Consider the following 19,919-nt stretch of genomic DNA (forward strand, 5'->3'; position numbering starts at 1 on the left):
AAATACAGGAGACACATAGAGCCTCAGATTCAGGAAACCCAAGGAATTTCCACCGGAATAAACAAAAAGAGGGACGCCTGGGTGGCTCAGCCGTTGAGTGTCTGTCTCTGGCTCAGGGCATGACCCTGGAGTCCCAGGATTGAGTTCCACATCGGGCTCCCTGCATGGAGCCTGCTTTTCCCTCTGCCTATGTCTGCCTCTCTCATGAATAAATAAATAAATAAATAAATAAATAAATAAATAAATAAATAAATAAAATATTTTTTAAAAAACAAAAACACATCTGGGTTAACAGTAGTGAAACTGCAGGAAAGGAATGACAAGGATAACATCATAAAGGGAACAAGAGAGAAAAGGCAGATTCCCTACAAAGCACTGTTTAACATCTGATCTCTCATAGCAAAAATGAAAGCCAGAAAATGAAGGAATAATCTCCAATGGAATAAAAGACAATACCTGCCAGCCTATAATTCCTTCACCAGCAAGATGATCCCTCAAAAATGGTGAAATAAAGATATTTTATTTATTTATTTATTCATGAGAGACACAGAGAGAGAGAAGCAGGCTCTATGCAGGGAGCCTGATGTGGGACTCAATCCCGGGACACCAGGATCACACCCTGAACGGAAGGCAGGCACTAAACCGCTGAGCCATCCAGGGATCCCTTAAAGATATTTTCAAGCCAATAAAACCGAGGTTTATCATCATTAGATTCCGTATGAGTTTTCTATTGCTTCATAACCAATTACTACACTCCATGCTTGGAAGAACCCATGTATTGTTTTACAGTTTCTGTGCATCAGGAGTCTGGGTACAGATTAGCTGGGTCCTTTGCTCAGGGTATCACCAGAGCTACAGTCTCATCTGGGCTCCAGGTCCTCTCCCAGACTTACCAGGTATTAGCAGAAACCAGTTCCCTATGGCTGGAGAACTGAAACTCCAACTCCTGGAGGCCAGGTGGTCCTTCTCACAGTGTGGCAGTTTATTTCCTCATGATGAACAGGAGGATCTTTCTGACTCTGGGAAAACCTGAACACTTTTTATTTTTTAGAGATTTTATTTATTTATTCATGAGAGACACACAGAGGGAGGCAGAGACATAGGCAGAGGGAGAAGCAGTCTCCCCACAGGGAGCCCAATGTGGGAATCCATCCCAGGACCCCAGGATCATGACCTGAGCCCCTGAGCCGAAGGCTGACGCTCAACTGCTGAACCACCGAGGAGTCCCGAACTAAACACTTTTAAAGGGCTCACCTGATTAGGTCAAATCCACCCAAAATAATCTCCTCTTTGATGAATTTAAAGTCAGATGATTACAGAATTTAATTACATCAGCAAACCCCATTTGTCAGTATGTAAGGTAATCACAGGAGTGAAATACCATCACATTCATGAGTTCTGCTCACACTCGAGGGGAGGAGATAATAGAGAATGTGTACACAGAGGGTAGAAATATTGGGAACTATATTAGTAAAATTCTGTGTACCTTAAATGCTCATTACAGGAATTTAAAAGGATGTACTTCAGTAAAAGGAAAATAATCCCAGGTGGAAGATGTGAGACGCAAGAAAGAAGAGCAAGCAAAAAAAATGTTAAACATAGGGGTAAATCTACACAAATATGAACTATTGAAAATAATAACAATATATTTGCACAATTAACAAAACAGCAATATCATCAAAATACCAGGTTACAGAAGCATATAAATTCAAAGAGAATAATTAATGTCGAAGAATTCTAATGTCTATGTATTGTTTGAAAGTATAAAGATATCGATTAAAGAGACCTGGGTGTCTCAGTGGGTTAAGCGGCCCAACTCTTGGTTTCAGCTCAGGTCATGGTCTCAGGGTTGTGAGTGGAGCCTCTGAGCCTCTCCTGGGCTCTGCACCCAGTGAGGAGTCACCTTGAGATTCTGCCTCTGTCCCTCCCCCCCACATCTGGCTGCAAGCTCTCTCTCTAAAATAAACCAAATCTTTTTAAAAAAAAAGAGGGAGAGAAAGAGAGAGAGAGAGAGAGAGAGACTGCTAAGTCAAATATGCAGGTTGAAATTTTTTTACTAACCGCTAGAGAACAGAAATAGATTATATACTTTCAAAATAAGAGAGTTTAAAAATGGAAAAAAACCCTTCCACTACACTCTAAGAGGCTCCCAATCAGCCTTCTTTCCCTCACCCACTCATGGTCAGACTAGGATCCCAGTCTAGTGGCCCTCTCAGCTTCTTCCAGATTCCTCCCCATTTTCTCTCGCAGCCATTTCCCCTAACCAGTTTCTTGAACATTCAATCCCAACTTCGCATTTCCTTCTCAGATTATGCCCCTGGACTAACGCAAATCCCCAATGCATTTTGTGAATTGAATAGATCCATGACAGTGGAATGGGACAATGGCAATATGGGTAAAGAAAAGCACAGGCCAGGGGCGCCTGGCTCACCCAGTCTGAAGAGGGTGGGACTCTTCATCTTGGAGTGATGAGTTGGAGCCCTGTACAGGGTGTACAGATGGCTTAAATAAAAACAAAACTTAAAAAAAAAAGGACAGACCAATCTCATTTATGAACACAGTACAAAGTGCTAAACAAAAACATGAGTATGCTCAATTTAGCAATGTCTACACAACAATGTGACCAAAAATGCAAGGTGGTTTATTGGGTTTATTTCAGAAATGCAAGGTACTAGAAAATCTATAAAGGTCTTCTAGAAAAAGAAATAAAAGAACAGTGGAAAAGGAAGAACTAAAACTGTTATTTTTCTTAGTGTGATTTTTCTATGTAGAAAAACCAAAAATACCTACAGATAATTCATTAAAATTAGATAACTTATAATAGTCATTTAATAAACAATCAGCACACGAAGGTTAAAGCACCACTTATAATAGCATCAAAATGAAGGTACCTGAATTAAATATAGTAAAACTAGTATAAGATATTTACAGATAAAATCATAAAAATTCTGCAAAGATATTAAAAAGAGTTAAATAGATAGGAGCAACCTTGTTTGAGGTTAGGAAAACTCAATATCATAAAAACGTCAATCCTCCCAAGTAGATGTCATGGAACCAGAGAAGGGTTCATGTGTGCGTGAAATTTGAAAAGCTGATCCCAACATATATCTAGATGAACAAAGACCTTGGGAGAAAAATGATGGGCTCCCAGAACTGGAATTCACTGATCTTGTTGCTTGGCTCATCCCCCAGGAGCAGCTGATTTGATGGGAAGGTGGAATGATCATCTGCAGGCTCAGGCACAGTATCAGTTGGGAGACCACACTGTGAGGTCTGAATGCTATCCTATGGGATGTGGTATATGCTTTAATCAAGAGAGCACTCTGTGGTGCTGTCTACCCCGAAACCAGGAAGCACACATGCAGAAACCAACAGGTACAGGTGGAGGTCTCCCTTCTTACTGGTACCCCTAATTCCCACTGGAAGGAGTTTTCTCCCTGTCAATCACAGCGTGGGACTCTGTAGGTTTGGAGATCCTAGTAGCCAAGGGATAAAGAGTTCCATCAGAGAACTGGCAGTAAAGTAGGAGCTAAAACTATCCTCTGGCAAATCTGAGCTCTCATGCCAGTGAGCCAACAGGAAGAGGAAGTGTTTGTTATACCAAACATGATGATTGATGCTTGAAGCTAGTAAACAAAAGGCATGATCAGAGAAAGGGCTGGGAGTCAGAGAGGATGGTATATTAGGGTAGGGGTCACAGAGGATCAGTCCATCTTGTCTAGGTTCGTTAGCTGGACTGAGGCATTCCAGAGGCTTTGGGCCACTTGAGGATCCTGAGCAGCTTCAGTGGGGAGAGTTATCATACAGGAACTGCTAAAATATTTTCCAGAAACACCATCCAGCTCCTTTGCCAAGCTCAGGTAGAGGACTGGGATTGCACCTTGTTTGACATCCTGTAGAGGGGAAGAGAGAGAGTCACGCCCAGCTGACTTTACCCTACTGGGGACACCCAGAAGCATCACCCTGCCCCACTTGTTCCTCCTCTACCCACCTTACAGAAGAAGCTGAAGAGCCAGAAAAGGAAGCGGTACAACCAAGGGTAAGGCTTCATGATCTCTGTGTATACCACACCTGGGTCAACAGAGTTCACAGTCACACCTGAAAGGATGAGACACAAGTATAGTGCAAAGTGAAATAAGAGGAGGATATTGGGAAAAAGGGGCTTAGTGGGGGTTCTCCAGTGTGCAATGATGGGAGGATCCTACCAGGTCTGTTGGGCAACCAGACACTTGGGGGTGGTGCCAGGGAAGTCAGTCCCTTGGAACTTACATAAAATGGTATTCAAGCCAGTACGGAGACATAAGCATTTGAGAGTGCTGGGTGAACTTTAGGAGGAACACAATGGATGGTGTTGGTATCGGAGACTACTGAGAGGAGAGGAATGTTGTAAATGACAAGAGAGTTGGAAAGATTAAAAAGGAGATGTGAAGAGAGTTGGAAAGATTAAAAAGGAGATGTGAGGGAGATATCAGCTGCACAGATGATAAGTGGAGGGAATTAACAGCTGGCTTGGGGGACACTGGAAGTATTTAGGCCAGGACATGTTGGGATGAGATGTGAAGGGCAGCGGTACTGGGCATGAAGGAGTAGGGGGTGTCAGAGGCAATTACCTGTCCCTTGAAGTCTTCGGGCAAGCTCCCCAGTGAAGGAGGTCAAGAGCAGTTTGCTGCAGTCATAGCTCTGGATTAAGTTCAAAGGTTTGCCAGCCCCTGTCAGATGTTTCTCATCAACATACCCATGTGCATGCCGAAAGGAAGACACATTCACTACCCGAGCTGACCCTGCCCGTTGTAGGGCCCCTGGGTGGAAAGAGAACCACAATCCTTCAATCCAAGCTCTAGAGTGAATACCCATGCCCACTCCCCAGCGTGCCTCTCCAGGAGACTCCAAGAGAGCAGGGACCATCCAGGGCTTTCAGGATAGGGTCAGTGGGCCCCCCCCCCCATGTTCTCTGGGCTAGGCACAAGACAGCTTCATGTGAACAGAGACTTCAACAGAGACTTAGCTACTTTCCTAACATTTTTCCTCTTCTTTTATGGTAGTGTGTGGATTTTTGCCTTGCTCTTCTTCCACTTGTCAGCTGGAGCTACTTTAATTGATCCCTGTTTATGTTTTACCTCACTGGTGGCTAAAAGAGAAAAGCAGAGGTTGGAGACACTGTGAAAGTTGTCTTTTGTGTATTTGTCACACAAATGTTCATTAGGTCTCTGGACTATGGCAGACCCCAAGACAGATGCTAAGGACATAAGGGTGCTAGATTGAGGGGAGAAAGAAATGTGTGTAGAGATACTTGAAAAAGTGTTTTTGTTTTTTTTTTTAATCCAGCTATCCAGCACCTGGGTGTTTCAGTTTGTTAAGGGTCTCCCTTCAACTCAGGTCACATGATCCCAGGGTCCTAGGAATGAGTCCTGAATATCTCCCATCGCATCAGGCTCCCTGCTCAGTGGGGAGTCTGCTTCTCCCTCTACCCATCCTGCCTGCTCATGCTCTCTCTTACTCTCTTGTTCTCCCTCTCTCTCAAATAAATAAAATCTTAAATCAGCTGTCTTCCAAAGTAACAAAAAATTACAATCAATAGTACACTTAACGTCTTAAAAAAAGAAGTATCCTACTATATATAGTTTAAAAAGTCTGAATTATATAAAATATGAAAAATAGTAATTGTCACATGAGTTTACAGTGTTCAAAACGCCAAAACTATTTTGAGCCCTACATTTAAATTAAGAATCACGAATGAGGGACGCCTGGTTGGCTCAGCGGTTGAGAGCATCTGCCTGGGGCCCAGGGTGCAATCCCAGGGTCCAGGATCAAGTCCCGCATGGAGCTCCCCACAGGGAACCTGCTTCTCCCTCTACCTATATCTCTGCCTATGTCTCTGCCTCTCATGAATAATAAATAAAACCTTTAAAAATCACAAATGAAAAATTGAACAGGTGGTATTTAGCCAAAGTGTGCTGGGAAGAAAATTATTTTTAAAGAGAACAGACCCCAGACTTGCAGACAGAGTGACATAAAGCTCAAAGGGGCTCACAGCCTAGTTGAAGCCCGAACCTCATAGAACAATGTCAATGTGGGAGCAGGAATGTGTTCAAGTGCTAAGGGAGCCCTGGAAATGGGAGGCTGCTTGGGGAGGCCGCTTGGGGAGGCCAAGGGCAGGACCCACAGCACAGGCAATATCTGTGCTGAGTCTTGGCAGATGAACTAAAGTCAGCCAGTCACTAAATGAGTGGGAAAGAATAGCCCATATAGAGGCAAGCATGTGCGCAAAAGCACAGCCAGAGGGGGAAAAAGCATGGTCCAAAGGCTTATCATGGCCACAGATAGTCTCCTGGAAAGGAGCGTGTGGATTTAGCAAGGGCAAAAGGTGAGGCTCTCAGTCTGCAGGGAGTCTATAAATGGAGAAAAGGGGCTTAGAGTCTCTCGTCTAAAGGATAGAGTACCTTCCAAGGATTTAAAGCAAGTGATATGGTGAAATGTGGTTTCTAGAAGTGGCAGGAGGAAGAATAGATTAGAGAAGGGGAGGAGAGAAGACAGTTTAAGAAAATGTGACTAGGCAAGGTGCAGACAGGGCATTACAATTTGAGGAAGGGGGAAGAAACATTACTACTTGCAGAGTTTTGCCTCACTCTTTGGTCACCCTCCAGTTGGACTAATTTAATCAGCAGCTAAAGAGCACATGAGATGGGACACCTGGGTGGCTCAACAGTTGAGCATTTGCCTTTGGCTCAGGGCATGATCCCAGATCTGGGGATCGAGTCCCACATCCAGCTCCCTGTGAGAAGACCACTTCTCCCTCTATGTTTCTGCCTCTCTCTGTGTCTCTCATGAATTAAATAAATAAAATCGTTAAAAATAAATAAAATAAAGAGCACATGAGATCCCAGCAACATGAATTGTCTCCCAAGAGGGGAATGAGTAGCTGATTTTCAAGGAGAGGAGACTTTTTTTAAGGTAATCCCTTTTGTACAGTTCCAGTTTTGTGTTTTGGACACATATTACCTAACCCAAACAATTGATTTTATTTTAAACAGTCTATTACACAATCCAGGAGAACATGTTAGGAAAACAGTGCCTGCCGCTCACTCTGCCTCTCCAGCCTCCCCAGGAAGAACCCAGACTTCCTTCATCAGAAAAGATTTAAAAATCAGAAAGTCAAAGGACTCCGGCCTAAGACAGAGAGAAGTGTTCTGTCTAGGTTCCTAGTGGATCTTAAGCTATTTGAGAACAGGAAGTAGGCTTTCTTGGTGTCTGTGTTCCTAGTGGTCTGGTGCCACCCTTAAGAAGCTTTCGTTGTGATGACTGACTCTTCTGGTCTAGCTAGAACTCAGAGCTGGGGGGAGGAGAGGTGTGATCATAAATCTCCCTGCTGATTATATTTTGGACTGGTTTCATTTCCAGCCTCCTAGTCCTGATTTGTGTCAGGTGGGTTTCCCTGCTGTGTGTGTGGGAGGGGGAGCATACTGGGTTATCACTCAGTGAGAAGCTGGGGCCAAGAGAAAGGAAGTGGCCATGGAGACAGCCACGAAAAATGCCAGGGAATGGAGAAGCAAAGAGTGGCACAGAAGGGAAGCACCCGTTCTCCCTTACCTTGGAGTAGATTTGTAAGCAGAAAGGGCCCAACATAGTTGGTGGCAAAGGTGAGATCAAGGCCCTCTGGGGTAAGTGTCTTGGGGAATCCTGGGAGGAGATGAGAACATAGGTAATGGGTAATGGAAGGAGACAAGCTCTGGGAGATATACTGGTATTCAGTAGAAACTTCACAGGAACATGTATGTACAAGGATGGAGGCAATGACTTAAAACAGGCTTTTTAGGGTCATGTATGAATTCAAGGTTTTCAGCAGGATGCACAGGTTAGGTTGGTGGATGCCTGTTCTAGGGTCCCTGAACCAGAAAGAAGGACCCTGAGACATGTCTGGGGGAAACATACCAGAGATTGCAGCATTGTTAACCAGTAGATGTATCTCGGGGTACTCCTGCAGAAGCCACCGGGCAAAGCTCCGGATGGAGGCCATAGAGCTCAAGTCCACCTGGCCAAGCAGGAGGCAGGTCCCCTTTGAGGCTACTTGGATCTCGGCAAGGGCTTTCTGTCCACGCTCCCAGTTACGGCAGGCGAGGATCACACGGGCCCCACGACGAGCTAGTTCCTGGCATACAGCCTTTCCGATGCCTGTAGGAGGGCAGCTTGAGTACACTAGTCTGGGGAGTGACTAGAGGTGCCAGTCCTCATCCCCACCCTCTCCACTGGAGCTGTTAGGGACTGAGGTACCTATTGAGGTAGCAAGATGGGAAGAGCACTCACCACTATTGGCTCCAGTCACGACTGCTGTCTTCCCAGTTAGGTCTGTGGAGCACTGTCGGAGGTCCCAAAGATAAGATTCATGCCAGAGCCGCACACTTAGTCTAAGCAGGACTAGAATAAGCAGAACAGAGCCAGGGCTCCAGACCAGGGTGCCAAGTAGAGACCACTGCAACATAGCAAAGACTTGCTGGTCTGCCACCAGAAGAGCTGGGCTACAGTGCAGGTAAGTTGGGGAGGAGCTAGCCAAAGCTAAGTGGAGATTAGCAATCAGGCGGTGTGGTGCCTAGGGACACAAATTTTAAAGAGGCTACTCACTCTCAGATTTTTTGAAGCACCCTATTTGAGCTTGGGAGTGAATTCCACCTTAAATTGCATGCCTTGGACACTTGATTGCCTCACTGCTATCTCTGGCTCAAAGTCAGTGCTTCTCCGAGCCCTGTGTAGGCTCATAGTTGTCTCCAAGTGAAACTTGGATTTGCGCCCTAAAGTGAATTGATAAACTCCAGGAATTGGAGAAGCAGGATATCAAATTTTGTCTTTAATCAACGTGTGCTTAAGCAGGGACATCCCCTTACGCCTCTACTGCAAGGAGACTCTGATTCTAACTGAAGCAGACCCCACTTGCAGCCTTTATGTCTACTCCTTTGTGGAGTGGGGGGCGGTTCTCCAGAACGCCTCTGCTGGGGAGCAACAGCTACCCTAATGCAGGGTCTCCTAAGAGTGGAAATGGGGTTATTCCTTGGGACCAGAGTTCTGTATTCTTCTAGGACTACAGGACAACTGCTCCTGAGTAAGTATCCTTGGAAGAAACTGACAGAGACATCAGACCAACTCTTAAGGCAATTCAGGTGTTTATTCTGGCAAGCAGAAAGTACTGCCTGAGCTTCACAGCCCAGAATAGGGCAGGTGCTTGGGGAGGAATGACCACACTTTGGGGGTTGGGTTCTTCATTAGTTGTCTCATGGTCACCTGAGGCTTTGGGGCACCTGTCGGGATGGGGTGCTGCTCAACGGGAGGAGACGTGCCACTTTCTTTGTCCTCCTGCTGGGGTACTGCTGATCTGAGCAGCACCTGGGTGTTTGGGTTCCACATGCTCACACCAGGAGCCAGTTTCATTGCGTCTGGCAGCAACATGGGCTTCCACATCACCTGTGACGTGGCCTCAAGGACTTGGGGTGCCGAATGTGGGCACCTGTGAGGACCCTGACCCTCCTGGTCCCTGGGATCCAGGCCCTGCGGATTTAAGCGGCTGCGGCCGGCCCACATGTCCCTCAGCAACTCAGCCTCCCCCTCCCAGCCACAGGGCCATTTGGCACCCGGCCACAGTTTGGGGCTGGGGCTCTGGGCCAGATCAGGGAGGGCTGGATGCGAGGCAAGAAAGCCAAGGCCAGGTCTGGGAAAGGGCAACTTTGACCCAAAGCCTGGCGATGGTAGGCCTAAGCTAAAAGGGGGGGATTGGAGGCCAGGGCCCGGGCCCAAGGCACGGAAAGGAGCGCTAGGTGGGAAAGAGAAGAAAACTTTCGGGGAGACACCAATACGGGGTCCTGGTGTTAGAGGCCTGGCGGGAGCCTCGGGAGCCTCGGTCCTCGCACCCCTCTGGCGCCGGCGGTAGGCTTCCATGGATCGTGCCTCCGAGTTTGGAACCAGAACCTCGGCCAACGGGCGCACCCAATGGCGCGGCAGGCGCATGGGGTCCAGACGAGACCCGGCCTTGCGGCCCATCCTGTAGTGAAGCTTGCTCAGGGGAACATCCGGGAACCGAGGCTGCTGTGGCTCTAATTGGGCGGAGGGGCCGAGCGTTATGGGGACACCAGCGGAGAGGCTGGCCACCGACACGCCCGAGTCGACGTGGGGCACGTCCTCCTTCTTGAGCTTCAGCCTGTCCCCAGCTACGTGTGGCTGGGACATGCAATAATAGAGGCCCTCCAGTGGCAACTGCGAGCTGCGGGGCTGTGCCCTCTGGGCCAAGACCTGGGTGCTGGCTACCTGAGACAGCTCCAGAGAAGAGTGGGGACTGCCATCGGGAGCCATCTCCACCGATGGTTGGCGGCTTACATTCAAGGACTCCACCAAAGCCTGGTGGTCTCTGGACTGGACAGCTGAGTCCCCTAAAAGACTCCTGGACCCTGTCTCCTGAAACAGCTCTGGGGTAGGCGGGGGGCCAGAAGGGACTCCCAGCTCTGGAGAAGGCTCCCAAGGTTCCATCTGCTTCTGAGAGCCTCTCTCCATCCATGGTCTTCCTAAGGAGATCTGGTCCACGCTCCCTTGGTCCTAGGGAAATGCATGGAGGATAGGGGTGGAGAGTGAGTAGTGAGATGTCAGAAAGGGGAGAGAGGAACTAAGGGTAAAGGAGTCCAGGGAGCCTGAGGAGAAAGAAGACACAGGCAGGGCTCAGGGTAGGGGGGTGAGGGTCAGAGGGAGCTGGGGGCTGCGCTTACTTCGCCTTGGAAGGTCTCCTCCAGCCCCATGGAGGTGGGTGCATGCAGCACAGGCACCGATCCCTGAGCCCAGGCATCCGTAATGCATGCCAAGGGCTCCTCGTCCTCGCACCACATGGGGTCCTCCACCACGGCTGATTCCCCCTCGTCCCTGGCCAGGAAGCGCCACTCAGTGATCTGCAGCATGGCCTCCCGGGCCTGACTAATGGTGAATGGAATGCACTGCAGAGGTGAGAGAGGGTCTCAGTCCAATGTGGACCAGAGGGGTGGGTGGAGATGGGTCTGGAGAACCCGGATCCAGGCCCACCTGCTGGGTCAAGTAGACTTTGAAGGCAGAGTCCATGACTCGGGCCAGCAGATCAGCCAAGATGTCCCCCACAACATCCTCTCCCTCCTGGAGAGCCATGAGCGCCATCCATTCAGCCTCCGTGAGCCGCCCAGGCACGATGTCCACCTGTGGCACCTGCACCGTAGGAGGCCGCACCTTTTCTGCCTTGGATCGGGTCGCCCCACGGTCCCGGATCTGTCTCTCCTGCCTCTGTGATGAAAGAACAGGACAATCAGGGCAGGAAATAGAGAAGTGGAATGGAGAAGCAGCTATGTAGGCTAGGAGGAAGCTTTCTCAAGCTGTGAAGCAAGAAGGAAAAGCCTTTTGAAAAGAACAATGTACTAAGAGCCTACCATGTCAGATGCATTTTAGATGTTTGACCTAGTTAATTTGTTTTTTAACATTTACTTATTTGGGGCACCTGGGTGGCTCAGCTGATTAAGCATCTGCCTCAGGTTCAGGTCATGATCTGCAGGCCCTGGGATGGAGCCCCACATAGGGCTCCCTGCTTGGTGGGGAGTCTGTTCTCCCTCCCCCTTTCCCTCTACCTCTCCCCATGCTTGTGCTCTGTCTCCTTCTTGCTCTCAAATGAATAAATTTTAAAATCTTAAAAAAAAAAAAAAAGATTATTGGGCAGCCTGGGTGGCTCAGCGGTTTAGCGCTGCCTTCAGCCCAGGGCATGATCCTGGAGACCTGGATCTAGTCCCGCTTCGGGCTGCCTGCATGGAGCCTGCTTCTCCCTCTGCCTGTGTCTCTGCTTCTCTCTCTCTCTCATGAATAATAATAATAATAATAATAATAATAATAATAAAAAGACTATTCATTTGAGAGAGAGTGGGGAGGGGCAGAGGGAGAGATTCTTTCAAGCAGATTCTCACTGAGCAGGGAACCTGACATGGGGCTTAATCTCCCGACTTGGAGATCATGACCTGAGCTGAAACCAAGGGTGGGAGGCTTAACCAAATTAGCCACCCAGGTGCCCTTGACCTAGCTAATTTATTTTTCATAACAGCTCCCTAAACCCATTTTAAAAAGAACAAAAACAAAAACACTGAAAAGACACAAGATAACCATCGCTTGCTTGAGATTACAGAGTACATCCTGCTATTGGCACTAGTTCAAAAGGTTCAAAGTTCTTGAGAGTTCAAAGAAATTAAGAGAGTCAATAAATGGTTAGTGCTCTTTTAGAGTCTCCTTCTCTCCCCCAAATCAGCTTAGATCTTCATTTTACAATATACATCTAAATAAATTCCAGGGACACCTGAGTGGCCAGTCGGTTAAGTGTCTACCTTTCAGCTACAGTCATGATCTCAGGGTCCTGGGATCAAGCCCCACATTGGGCTCCCTGCTCAGGGGCAGGGAGTATGCTTCTCCCTTTCCCTCTCCCTCTCCCCCGAGCTTCTGCTCTCTGTCTCTCTCAAGTAAATAAGTACATAAAATATTTTTAAATAAGTGAATTCCAGATGTATTAAAGGATACAAGCACACACACACACACATACACAAAAACCCCACAAAAATATAAACAAAAAAATAAAATGTAGGAAAAAAGTAGGTCAGATTGTCATATGACAATCTGTGAGAAAAAACTGCCTAAGCATTAAAAATTATGTAAGAAATCATAAAGAAATAGCTAGAGAGGTGTATACACATAGGCAAAATTTTCCTATACTTATTTTTAAAACACTCCTAATTACAAGTGGACAGTAGTTACCATTCACTGGCACTTAAGTGTATCAGTTACAAACATTGACTCAAGTCCTACATTTTTAGACTACATGCTATTTTGTCCTCATTTTACAGAATTTTTCCAGATCACACAGCAAGGAAGTAGTGGAGTCATAATTCATACACAGTTGTGTCTGACTTTACCCTTTACCCTTTATAAAATGCAATAAATATCCCCAAGTATATTAAAAATCATAATAATAAATTAATAATCATAATACCCCAAGGGTAATAAGCAAAGGACATAACATTTCACAAATGTAAAAGACTGATGATATAAATGATAAACATTTGAAAAGATGTCCAACTTTCAAAAATATCAATTCCAGTTTTATGAACACATCCAAAGGCATATCCTAAAATGAAAATAAAAAAATATAGGGGCACCCAGGTGGCTCAGTGGTTGAGCTTCTGCCTTTGGCTTAGGGCATGATCCTGGGGTCCTGGGATCGAGTCCTGCATCGGGCTTCCCACAGGGAGTTTGCTTCTCTTTCTGCCTATGTCTCTTCCTTCTCTGTCTCTCATGAAAAAAATAATTTAAAAAAGAAAATAAAAAATATATTCTCCAACATATTTCCTGTGCTGTCATTTACAATAGCAGAATATTGAAAACATAAGTCCAGGGGTGCCTGGGTGGCTCGGTGGTTGAGCATTTATTTGCCTTCAACTCAGGGTGCGATTCTGGGGTACTGGGATCAAGTCCTGCATCGGGCTCCTGCAGGGAACCGGCTTCTCCCTCTGCCCATGTCTCTCCCTCTCTCTCTGTGTCTCTCATGAATAAATAAAATCTTAAAAAAAAAAGAAAACATATATCTAACAAAAAGAGAATTTATAGCTAATTGTGTGCCCTCTTTATCAGGGAATATTATGCAATGATTAAATATAATCTTTAGGAAGGATTTGTAATAGCATAGGAAAATACTTAACGATGTAATGACAAATGAAAGAAACAGGATACAAAATTACATATCAAGTATCATCTCAGATGTATAAGTATGTGTTAAAGAAAAGGAAAACACCAAAATTTTAACAGTGGACATGTTTCTTTCTTGTGCTCTTCTCTAATTTACAAGTTCTCAACAATAAGTCTGTATCCTTTTATAATCAAGAAAAATCCACATAAAAAGAAAAAAAGTAGTTCTATAAACTCATTTTAGGGACATTGGAAATTTACTAGCAGATTCTTGGGAGCCTCCTCACTCTCCTACAAGTTTCCCTGAACCTGGCTCCCTCCAAAATTTACTTCTAAATGTAATCTTCCCAAATCTTTACCTTATTAACCCCAACCTTATTGCTTCATACCAGATAGACCCCAAATTCATTCTTCCCCAAATCTGATGTTTCTTAAACCTTACACTGAACTCAAAATCCCTTAAGTCTCATTTCTCTTCTCTGTAATGAAAACAGCCCTAGTGACAAACCCAGGGAGTAGCCCACAGCCCAGTCCAGGCTTGGCCAGAGCAGGGCAGGTAGTGCTGGGAGAGGATAGTGGGTTCCTTAGATTTACCCTCCTAGCCTCTCATGAGCCAACAGTGATAGTGATTGTACCTAGACATTGGCCTGACCAGAGAGGCCAGAGATACTATTGCATAAAATCTCCTCAAATGTTTTATTTAAAAATATCTTGGCTTTTGCAGCACTTGGGTGGCTCAGTAGGTTAAGCCTCCGCTCTTGATTTTGGCTCAGGTCATGATCTCACAGTCGTGGAGCTCCCAGTCATCCGGAAGTCTGCTTGAGATTTTCTCTCTTCTTCTCTCTTTGCCCTTTCCCCACCTCCTTCTCACGTGGACTCTCTCATGAATCAATCTTTTAAAGAAATTTCTTGGCTCTTAAACAATTTGACTTTCAAGTGCAGCCTCACAGTTTTTGTTTTGTTTTTTTTTTTAAGATTTTATTTATTTATTCATGAGAGGCACAGAGAGAGGCAGAGACAAAGGCAGAGGGAAAAGCAGGACCCCTGTGGGGAGCCTGCTATGGAACCTGGACGGAAATCGATCCCAGGACCCCAGGATCATGATCCGAGCCAAAGGATCCACTGAGCCACCTAGATGCCCCAGAGTGGTTTTTTAAATCCACTTCATTCTCCTAAAATCCTTGAAATGAAGTTTATTTAGCAACACCTCTCCCCAGTGCCTGACCAAAGTGTCTCGTTTATCTATCTGAATGGGTACCTCAAAATTGAGGCACTTATTACTCGCATTAGCTGCTTCCAAAGTCGTCAGTTCCTGCTCTTGCGCTCTGCACCACACATCTGACTTTTTGCCTCAGGTTCGGAATGTGACCAAGTGTGTTAGTGTGCGTGGTGCAGGTGTAGATTTTCTGCCTGAGACCGACGTGGCTTCCTCGGTCATCAGGAACGCCCGCATGGTGGGCGAGCCACGGCTGGCATGGGCCCGGCCCACGGTTCCCCCACACCGACTTTAAAGGCAGATCCCAGGCGATCCCTGGGTGGCTCAGCGGTTTAGCACCTGCCTTTGGCCCAGGGCACGATCCCGGAGTCCCAGGATCGAGCCCGCCCACGTCGGGCTCCCGGCATGGAGCCCGCTTCTCCCTCTGCCTGTCTCTCCTCTCTCTATGACTATCATGAATAAATAATAAAAAGTATTTTTAAAAATAAAATAAAAATAAATAAAGGCAGATCCCAGCTCCGGCGCACCCCGAGCCCAGCTGAAGCTAACCGAGCCTTCGTGAGCCATGGCCGCAGCTGTCGCACCAACCCCGGGGATTCGGCAGCTTCGCTGCGCCGCCGCCGCCGCCGCCGCCGCCGCCGCCGCCTAAGCGTCGCCATAGCAACGGCGCCCAGCGCGGAGCTGCAGGCCCGGCCTCCAGAGGCTCGCCCCGCCCACAGTTGCTCTGGCAACCGCGCCGCGCTCCGCAGGTTTGGGTTGCTTGGCCCCGCCCCATGGCCGTGCGTACGTGCGTCGTCTCTATGGTGGCGGCGGATTCGCGGCGACCGAACGATTCCCGGAGTCGGGCAAGTGATCCCGAGGCTGCGGGTGTGACCTCTGGCCCGGGCCGGGGGCTTCGGGGAGCCAGCTGAGAGAGGAGGGTCTGAGGGCTACCCTGCCTCAGGCCGCCTTCGCTCGGGCGCTGGGCGCCCCCGGGTCCTGTGCCATCGCCATCGCCATCCCCACTCTGGGATTCCCGCCCCGCCCCGTGACTCAGCCCTGAGGCTCCCCTTTCCTGCTACCCAAGACCTCCCCACGCCAGACTCCGCATCGCCGTCCTCGGGGTCCCCATCACCTCCTGACCCACCCTCGGTGGTCTCCTTCAGTGCCTCGTGACAGCACCCCACCCGCCCCCCCCATTCCTCCTGCAGGAATCACCGCTGTCGTCTGTTTCCTGCGCGCCTGCGATTCGGCCCCGTCTCCGCTGGGATGTTCCGCCGGGAGCGCTCTATTCCGCTGCGAGGTTCGGCTGCAGCCCTGTGCAACAACCTCAGCGTGCTGCACGTACCCGCCCGCAACCTCACACATTTTGGGGTGGTCCATGGACCCAGCGCCCAGCTTCTCAGCGCTGCTCCTGAGGGTGTGCCGTTGGCCCAGCGCCAGCTCCACGCTAAGGAAGGAGCTGGAGTGAGCCCTCCACTTATCACCCAGGTAAGGCATGGCGTTGAGAGTGGTGTTACTGAACCCAGTCCTCATCTCTGTCCTTCCTCTACAAGTCTCAAGGAATCTGCCTTTCCCAACCCTCTAATTTCCCAGTCTTTTGAGTCCTGTCCTCCACTCTGACCACTTTTTCCTACCCTGGGCCACTTCCCTTTAGGTCCATTGGTGTGTCCTCCCTTTCCGGGTGTTGCTGGTACTCACCTCACATCGAGGAATACAGGTAAGAAGAGCTTCCAACCTTCCCCGACTAGAGTCTTCTCAACTTTTCCCCCAGGACCCTAGACCCTACCCCACTTGCTTCTAAACACAAATTCTTCACATGTTTAGCCTACTCTTATTTCTCATTTTCGTTCCTTCCATCTTTTCCAATTCCCAAGTGCCATCTCCACTACCTGCCTCTTTACTAGCTGTCTGACCTCAGGCAGTTAACTTCTCAGAGCTTCAGTGTCCTCTGTAAAATGGGGATAAAAGTAGTGCCTGCCTCCCAGAGTCGTTTTGAGGATGAAATGGGCTAAAGCTAATGTGAGTATGTGAAGTACTCAGCATAGCTCAGCAAAGGTCAGCTGGATTGTGCTCCCATCCTTGCTCTTGTCTTCCAGATGTACGAGTCAGATGGTTCTGTCATGGTTTATTGGCACGCCCTGGACTCTGGAGACGTGTCTCCAGGTACCTGCAGGACTGAGTTGGGGTGAGGGTAGGGAGTGTTTGGTGGGGCTGGAGGAGGTGCTATTTCTAATAGTATTCCCCTTTCATACTCAGTACAGGCTGTGTTTGCCCGAGGAATTGCTTCCAGTGGCCACTTCATCTGTGTGGGTGAGGGGGCCAAAGGGAGGGCATTGGGGAGGTCCTGAGGGTAGAGGGGTGTGGGCTGTGGCTAGGAGGATGCTGAAGGTTTGAGGGGAATTTTTAGGGTTAGAGGGAAGGGTAGGAGTGAAGGGGGCTCTTACAGAGACTCCAAAAAAGCAAAGGAGGGTTTCAGAGGGGCAGGACAGGCTAGAATAACAGCAGTCAATGGAGGAGCAGAGCTGTTGGAGCAGTGAGTGGTGGGTTTGTTACGAAGGGAGGAAGGATGGAGAGAGTGCTGTGTGTGGTGGTTGGAGACTTAGGAGGATCAGGAAGTCATCAGTGGGCACTGTGTTCTACAGGAACATGGTCAGGCCGGATACTGGTATTTGACATCCCAGCCAAGGGTCCCAACATTGTACTGAGTGAAGAGCTGGCTGGACACCAGACATCAGTCACAGACATTGCAACTGAGCCTGCCCAGGGACAGGTGAGTGGATTCCCCCTACCAATTCCAGTGAGCCTGAGAGCTCTCCCACTTTGGCAGGTAGCAGACCTGGGTTTAAGTCTTGATTCCAACACTAAGCAGCTGGATCACTTTGGGCATATTGCAGCTCTTTCCCAGGCTTCAGCAACCTCAAGTCCAGTGATGAAGCCCTACATTCCATTTATGTGGCATTTAATAGTTCACGACCCCTTTTCAGTACTGGTGTGAATTGAGGAGTTGGGACAGATGGTGTCTAAGATGCTTTCTGACTCTGACATGTGCAGCTTCCTTTTCTGGACTTGGGCATGCCCTACTTATTTAGGCCCACCTCTAGTGCCACTCTCTTCAGGAAGCCATCCCCCTATTCCTGCTCCCACTAATCTCCCTTGGCTGGACCCTGAATTATTACTACCTTCAAAGACAACCCTTGTCTCCCTAATTGGATTACAAACCTGTTGAGAACAGGGTATGTATGTTCTAATTCATATTCTCCACTGCACCCGACCCAGAGCTGGGCCCATGAGCTATGTTGTTTGCCTGGGGTTGGGGGTTGTCAAGAGGCCTAGACTAGTCATGACTGTGACCAGCTCACTGCAAGACCTCCAGAAGATCATAACACTATGGTCTCAGCTTCCTCATCCATCCAGCGAGGACAATGATATACCCCACTCCTCACACATGGTTTGTCTGGTCAGTGAGAGTCAGACTAAGGAATGCAAGGCGGGGGGCACCTGAGTGGCTTAGTCAGTTAAGTAACAGCCTTCAGCTTGTATTGTGATCCTGGGGTCCTGGGATCGAGCCCCACATCAGGCTTCCTGCTCAGAGGAGAGAGAGCCTACTTCTTCCTCTCCCCGCCCCCCTGCTGGTGATCTCTGTCTCTCTCTCTCTCTCTCAAATAAATAACGTCTTTAAAAAAGGAATGGGGGATCCCTGGGTGGCGCAGCGGTTTGGCGCCTGCCTTTGGCCCAGGGCGCGGTCCTGGAGACCCGGGATCGAATCCCACATCGGGCTCCTGGTGCATGGAGCCTGCTTCTCCCTCTGCCTGTGTCTCTGCCTCTCTCTCTCTCTCTCTCTCTGTGTGCCTATCATAAATAAATAAAAAAAAAAGTTAAAAAAAAAAATAAAAAAAAAAAATAAAAAAGGAATGCAAGGGAGGCATTGTATGCATCCTGAGGAAACCCCATATCTAGCTGGTGAGGGCTCCACATTTTGCCCTTTCCTTGGAGAGGCAGATGCAAGTGAGGCCTTTCCCTTCTGGCCTGTATACAGCACCCAGCAGGGGAGGAAGGGAAGGACTGATCTTACTTTTCTTCTCAGGACTGCGTGGCTGACATGGTGACAGCAGATGACTCAGGCTTGCTATGTGTCTGGCAGTCAGGGCCCGAATTCAAATTAATGACCCGAATTCCAGGATTTGGGTAGGTGAGGTGGAAGGGGGCTGATACCTTCCTGAGTGGTCAGAGCAAATTTAAGTGGATTATCACCCTCGCAGGGTCCCATGCCCTTCTGTGCAGCTATGGCACGGGATGGTCGCAGCAGGCTACGGGGATGGGCAAGTGCGTCTGTATGAGGCCAGTACAGGAACTCTGCACGTCCAGATCAGCGCCCATGCCCGGGCCATCTGTGCCCTGGACTTGGCTCCTGAGGTGGGCAAGGTCAGTCTCCTTCTCCATCCCTCCATCCCCATGTTCCTGGTACAGGGATGTTGAGAGGAACTGCACAGGCTTGTCTGCTCCTCAGTCTAGCCCTGTCCCTGGGTACCCGGACCAGGCACTACAGCCAATGCTAGTCCCCTGTCAGCATGTACTAGTGCCCACTTTTCCTACAACCTTTTTTTTTTTACAGCTTCTCTCTGCAGCCGAGGACACCTTTATACACATCTGGAAGCTGAGCAGAAGCCCGGAGAGTGGCCACACTGAGGTGTGTGTTGTGGGAGGAGTGGAAAGTGGGGTCCAAGCATAAGGCAGCAGGCCCTGAGCAGCCCTCTTCTCCCCCAGGTGGAACACTGTCATGGTGAGTGTGTACCTGACACCCAGGTCTGTGGTGCCCGATTCTGTGACCCCTCAGGCAGCTCCTTTGCTGTGACTGGCTATGACCTTGCTGAGATCCTGAGATTCAGCAGCGTGTGAGAAGAGCAGCCCTCCTTTCTCCCTGCCGTATTTATAAAGGAACCCTCCACCCAGCCCTTGTCTGTTTACTCAGTATCACAGGCGACGATCAGTCAGCTCAGCTCCAGGGATGAGGGTA

General features: G+C 48.4%; 3 protein-coding genes across 4 annotated transcripts in view; 1 reads left to right on the plus strand and 2 right to left on the minus strand.

Annotated features, from left to right (window-relative positions):
* WDR54 (WD repeat domain 54) overlaps window positions 1-19,854 on the plus strand; it is a 33,598-nt gene extending 13,744 nt beyond the window's left edge. The window contains exons 2-10 of one of the 2 annotated variants that reach the window (XM_077843029.1): window positions 16,114-16,393; window positions 16,560-16,622; window positions 17,002-17,068; window positions 17,162-17,215; window positions 17,548-17,675; window positions 18,990-19,090; window positions 19,165-19,327; window positions 19,518-19,592; window positions 19,670-19,854. In XM_077843029.1, coding sequence (XP_077699155.1) covers window positions 16,172-16,393; window positions 16,560-16,622; window positions 17,002-17,068; window positions 17,162-17,215; window positions 17,548-17,675; window positions 18,990-19,090; window positions 19,165-19,327; window positions 19,518-19,592; window positions 19,670-19,801 — 1,005 coding nt within the window. In that variant the 5' untranslated portion in view covers window positions 16,114-16,171 and the 3' untranslated portion in view covers window positions 19,802-19,854. Of the gene's footprint in view, window positions 1-15,850; window positions 16,394-16,559; window positions 16,623-17,001; window positions 17,069-17,161; window positions 17,216-17,547; window positions 17,676-18,989; window positions 19,091-19,164; window positions 19,328-19,517; window positions 19,593-19,669 lie in introns of those variants that run through there. The other variant, XM_077843028.1, reaches the window with a different exon arrangement.
* Window positions 1,622-8,997, minus strand: LOC144280678 (retinol dehydrogenase 12-like). The gene is made up of 6 exons (XM_077842951.1): window positions 8,302-8,997; window positions 7,930-8,169; window positions 7,588-7,677; window positions 4,611-4,799; window positions 3,992-4,098; window positions 1,622-3,893 (listed from the first exon to the last, which is right to left on the minus strand). Exons 1-6 carry the CDS (start codon window positions 8,474-8,476, stop codon window positions 3,705-3,707), a joined length of 990 nt encoding a protein of 329 aa, XP_077699077.1. The 5' UTR covers window positions 8,477-8,997; the 3' UTR covers window positions 1,622-3,704.
* Window positions 9,136-15,560, minus strand: C12H2orf81 (chromosome 12 C2orf81 homolog). Its single transcript, XM_077842950.1, has 4 exons — window positions 15,473-15,560; window positions 11,047-11,277; window positions 10,740-10,961; window positions 9,136-10,572 (listed from the first exon to the last, which is right to left on the minus strand). Exons 1-4 carry the CDS (start codon window positions 15,488-15,490, stop codon window positions 9,187-9,189), a joined length of 1,857 nt encoding a protein of 618 aa, XP_077699076.1. The 5' UTR covers window positions 15,491-15,560; the 3' UTR covers window positions 9,136-9,186.
* Window positions 19,855-19,919: the final 65 nt, after the last annotated feature.

Source organism: Canis aureus, chromosome 12, assembly GCF_053574225.1.
Source record: "Canis aureus isolate CA01 chromosome 12, VMU_Caureus_v.1.0, whole genome shotgun sequence".
Taxonomy (NCBI): Eukaryota; Metazoa; Chordata; class Mammalia; order Carnivora; family Canidae; genus Canis; species Canis aureus.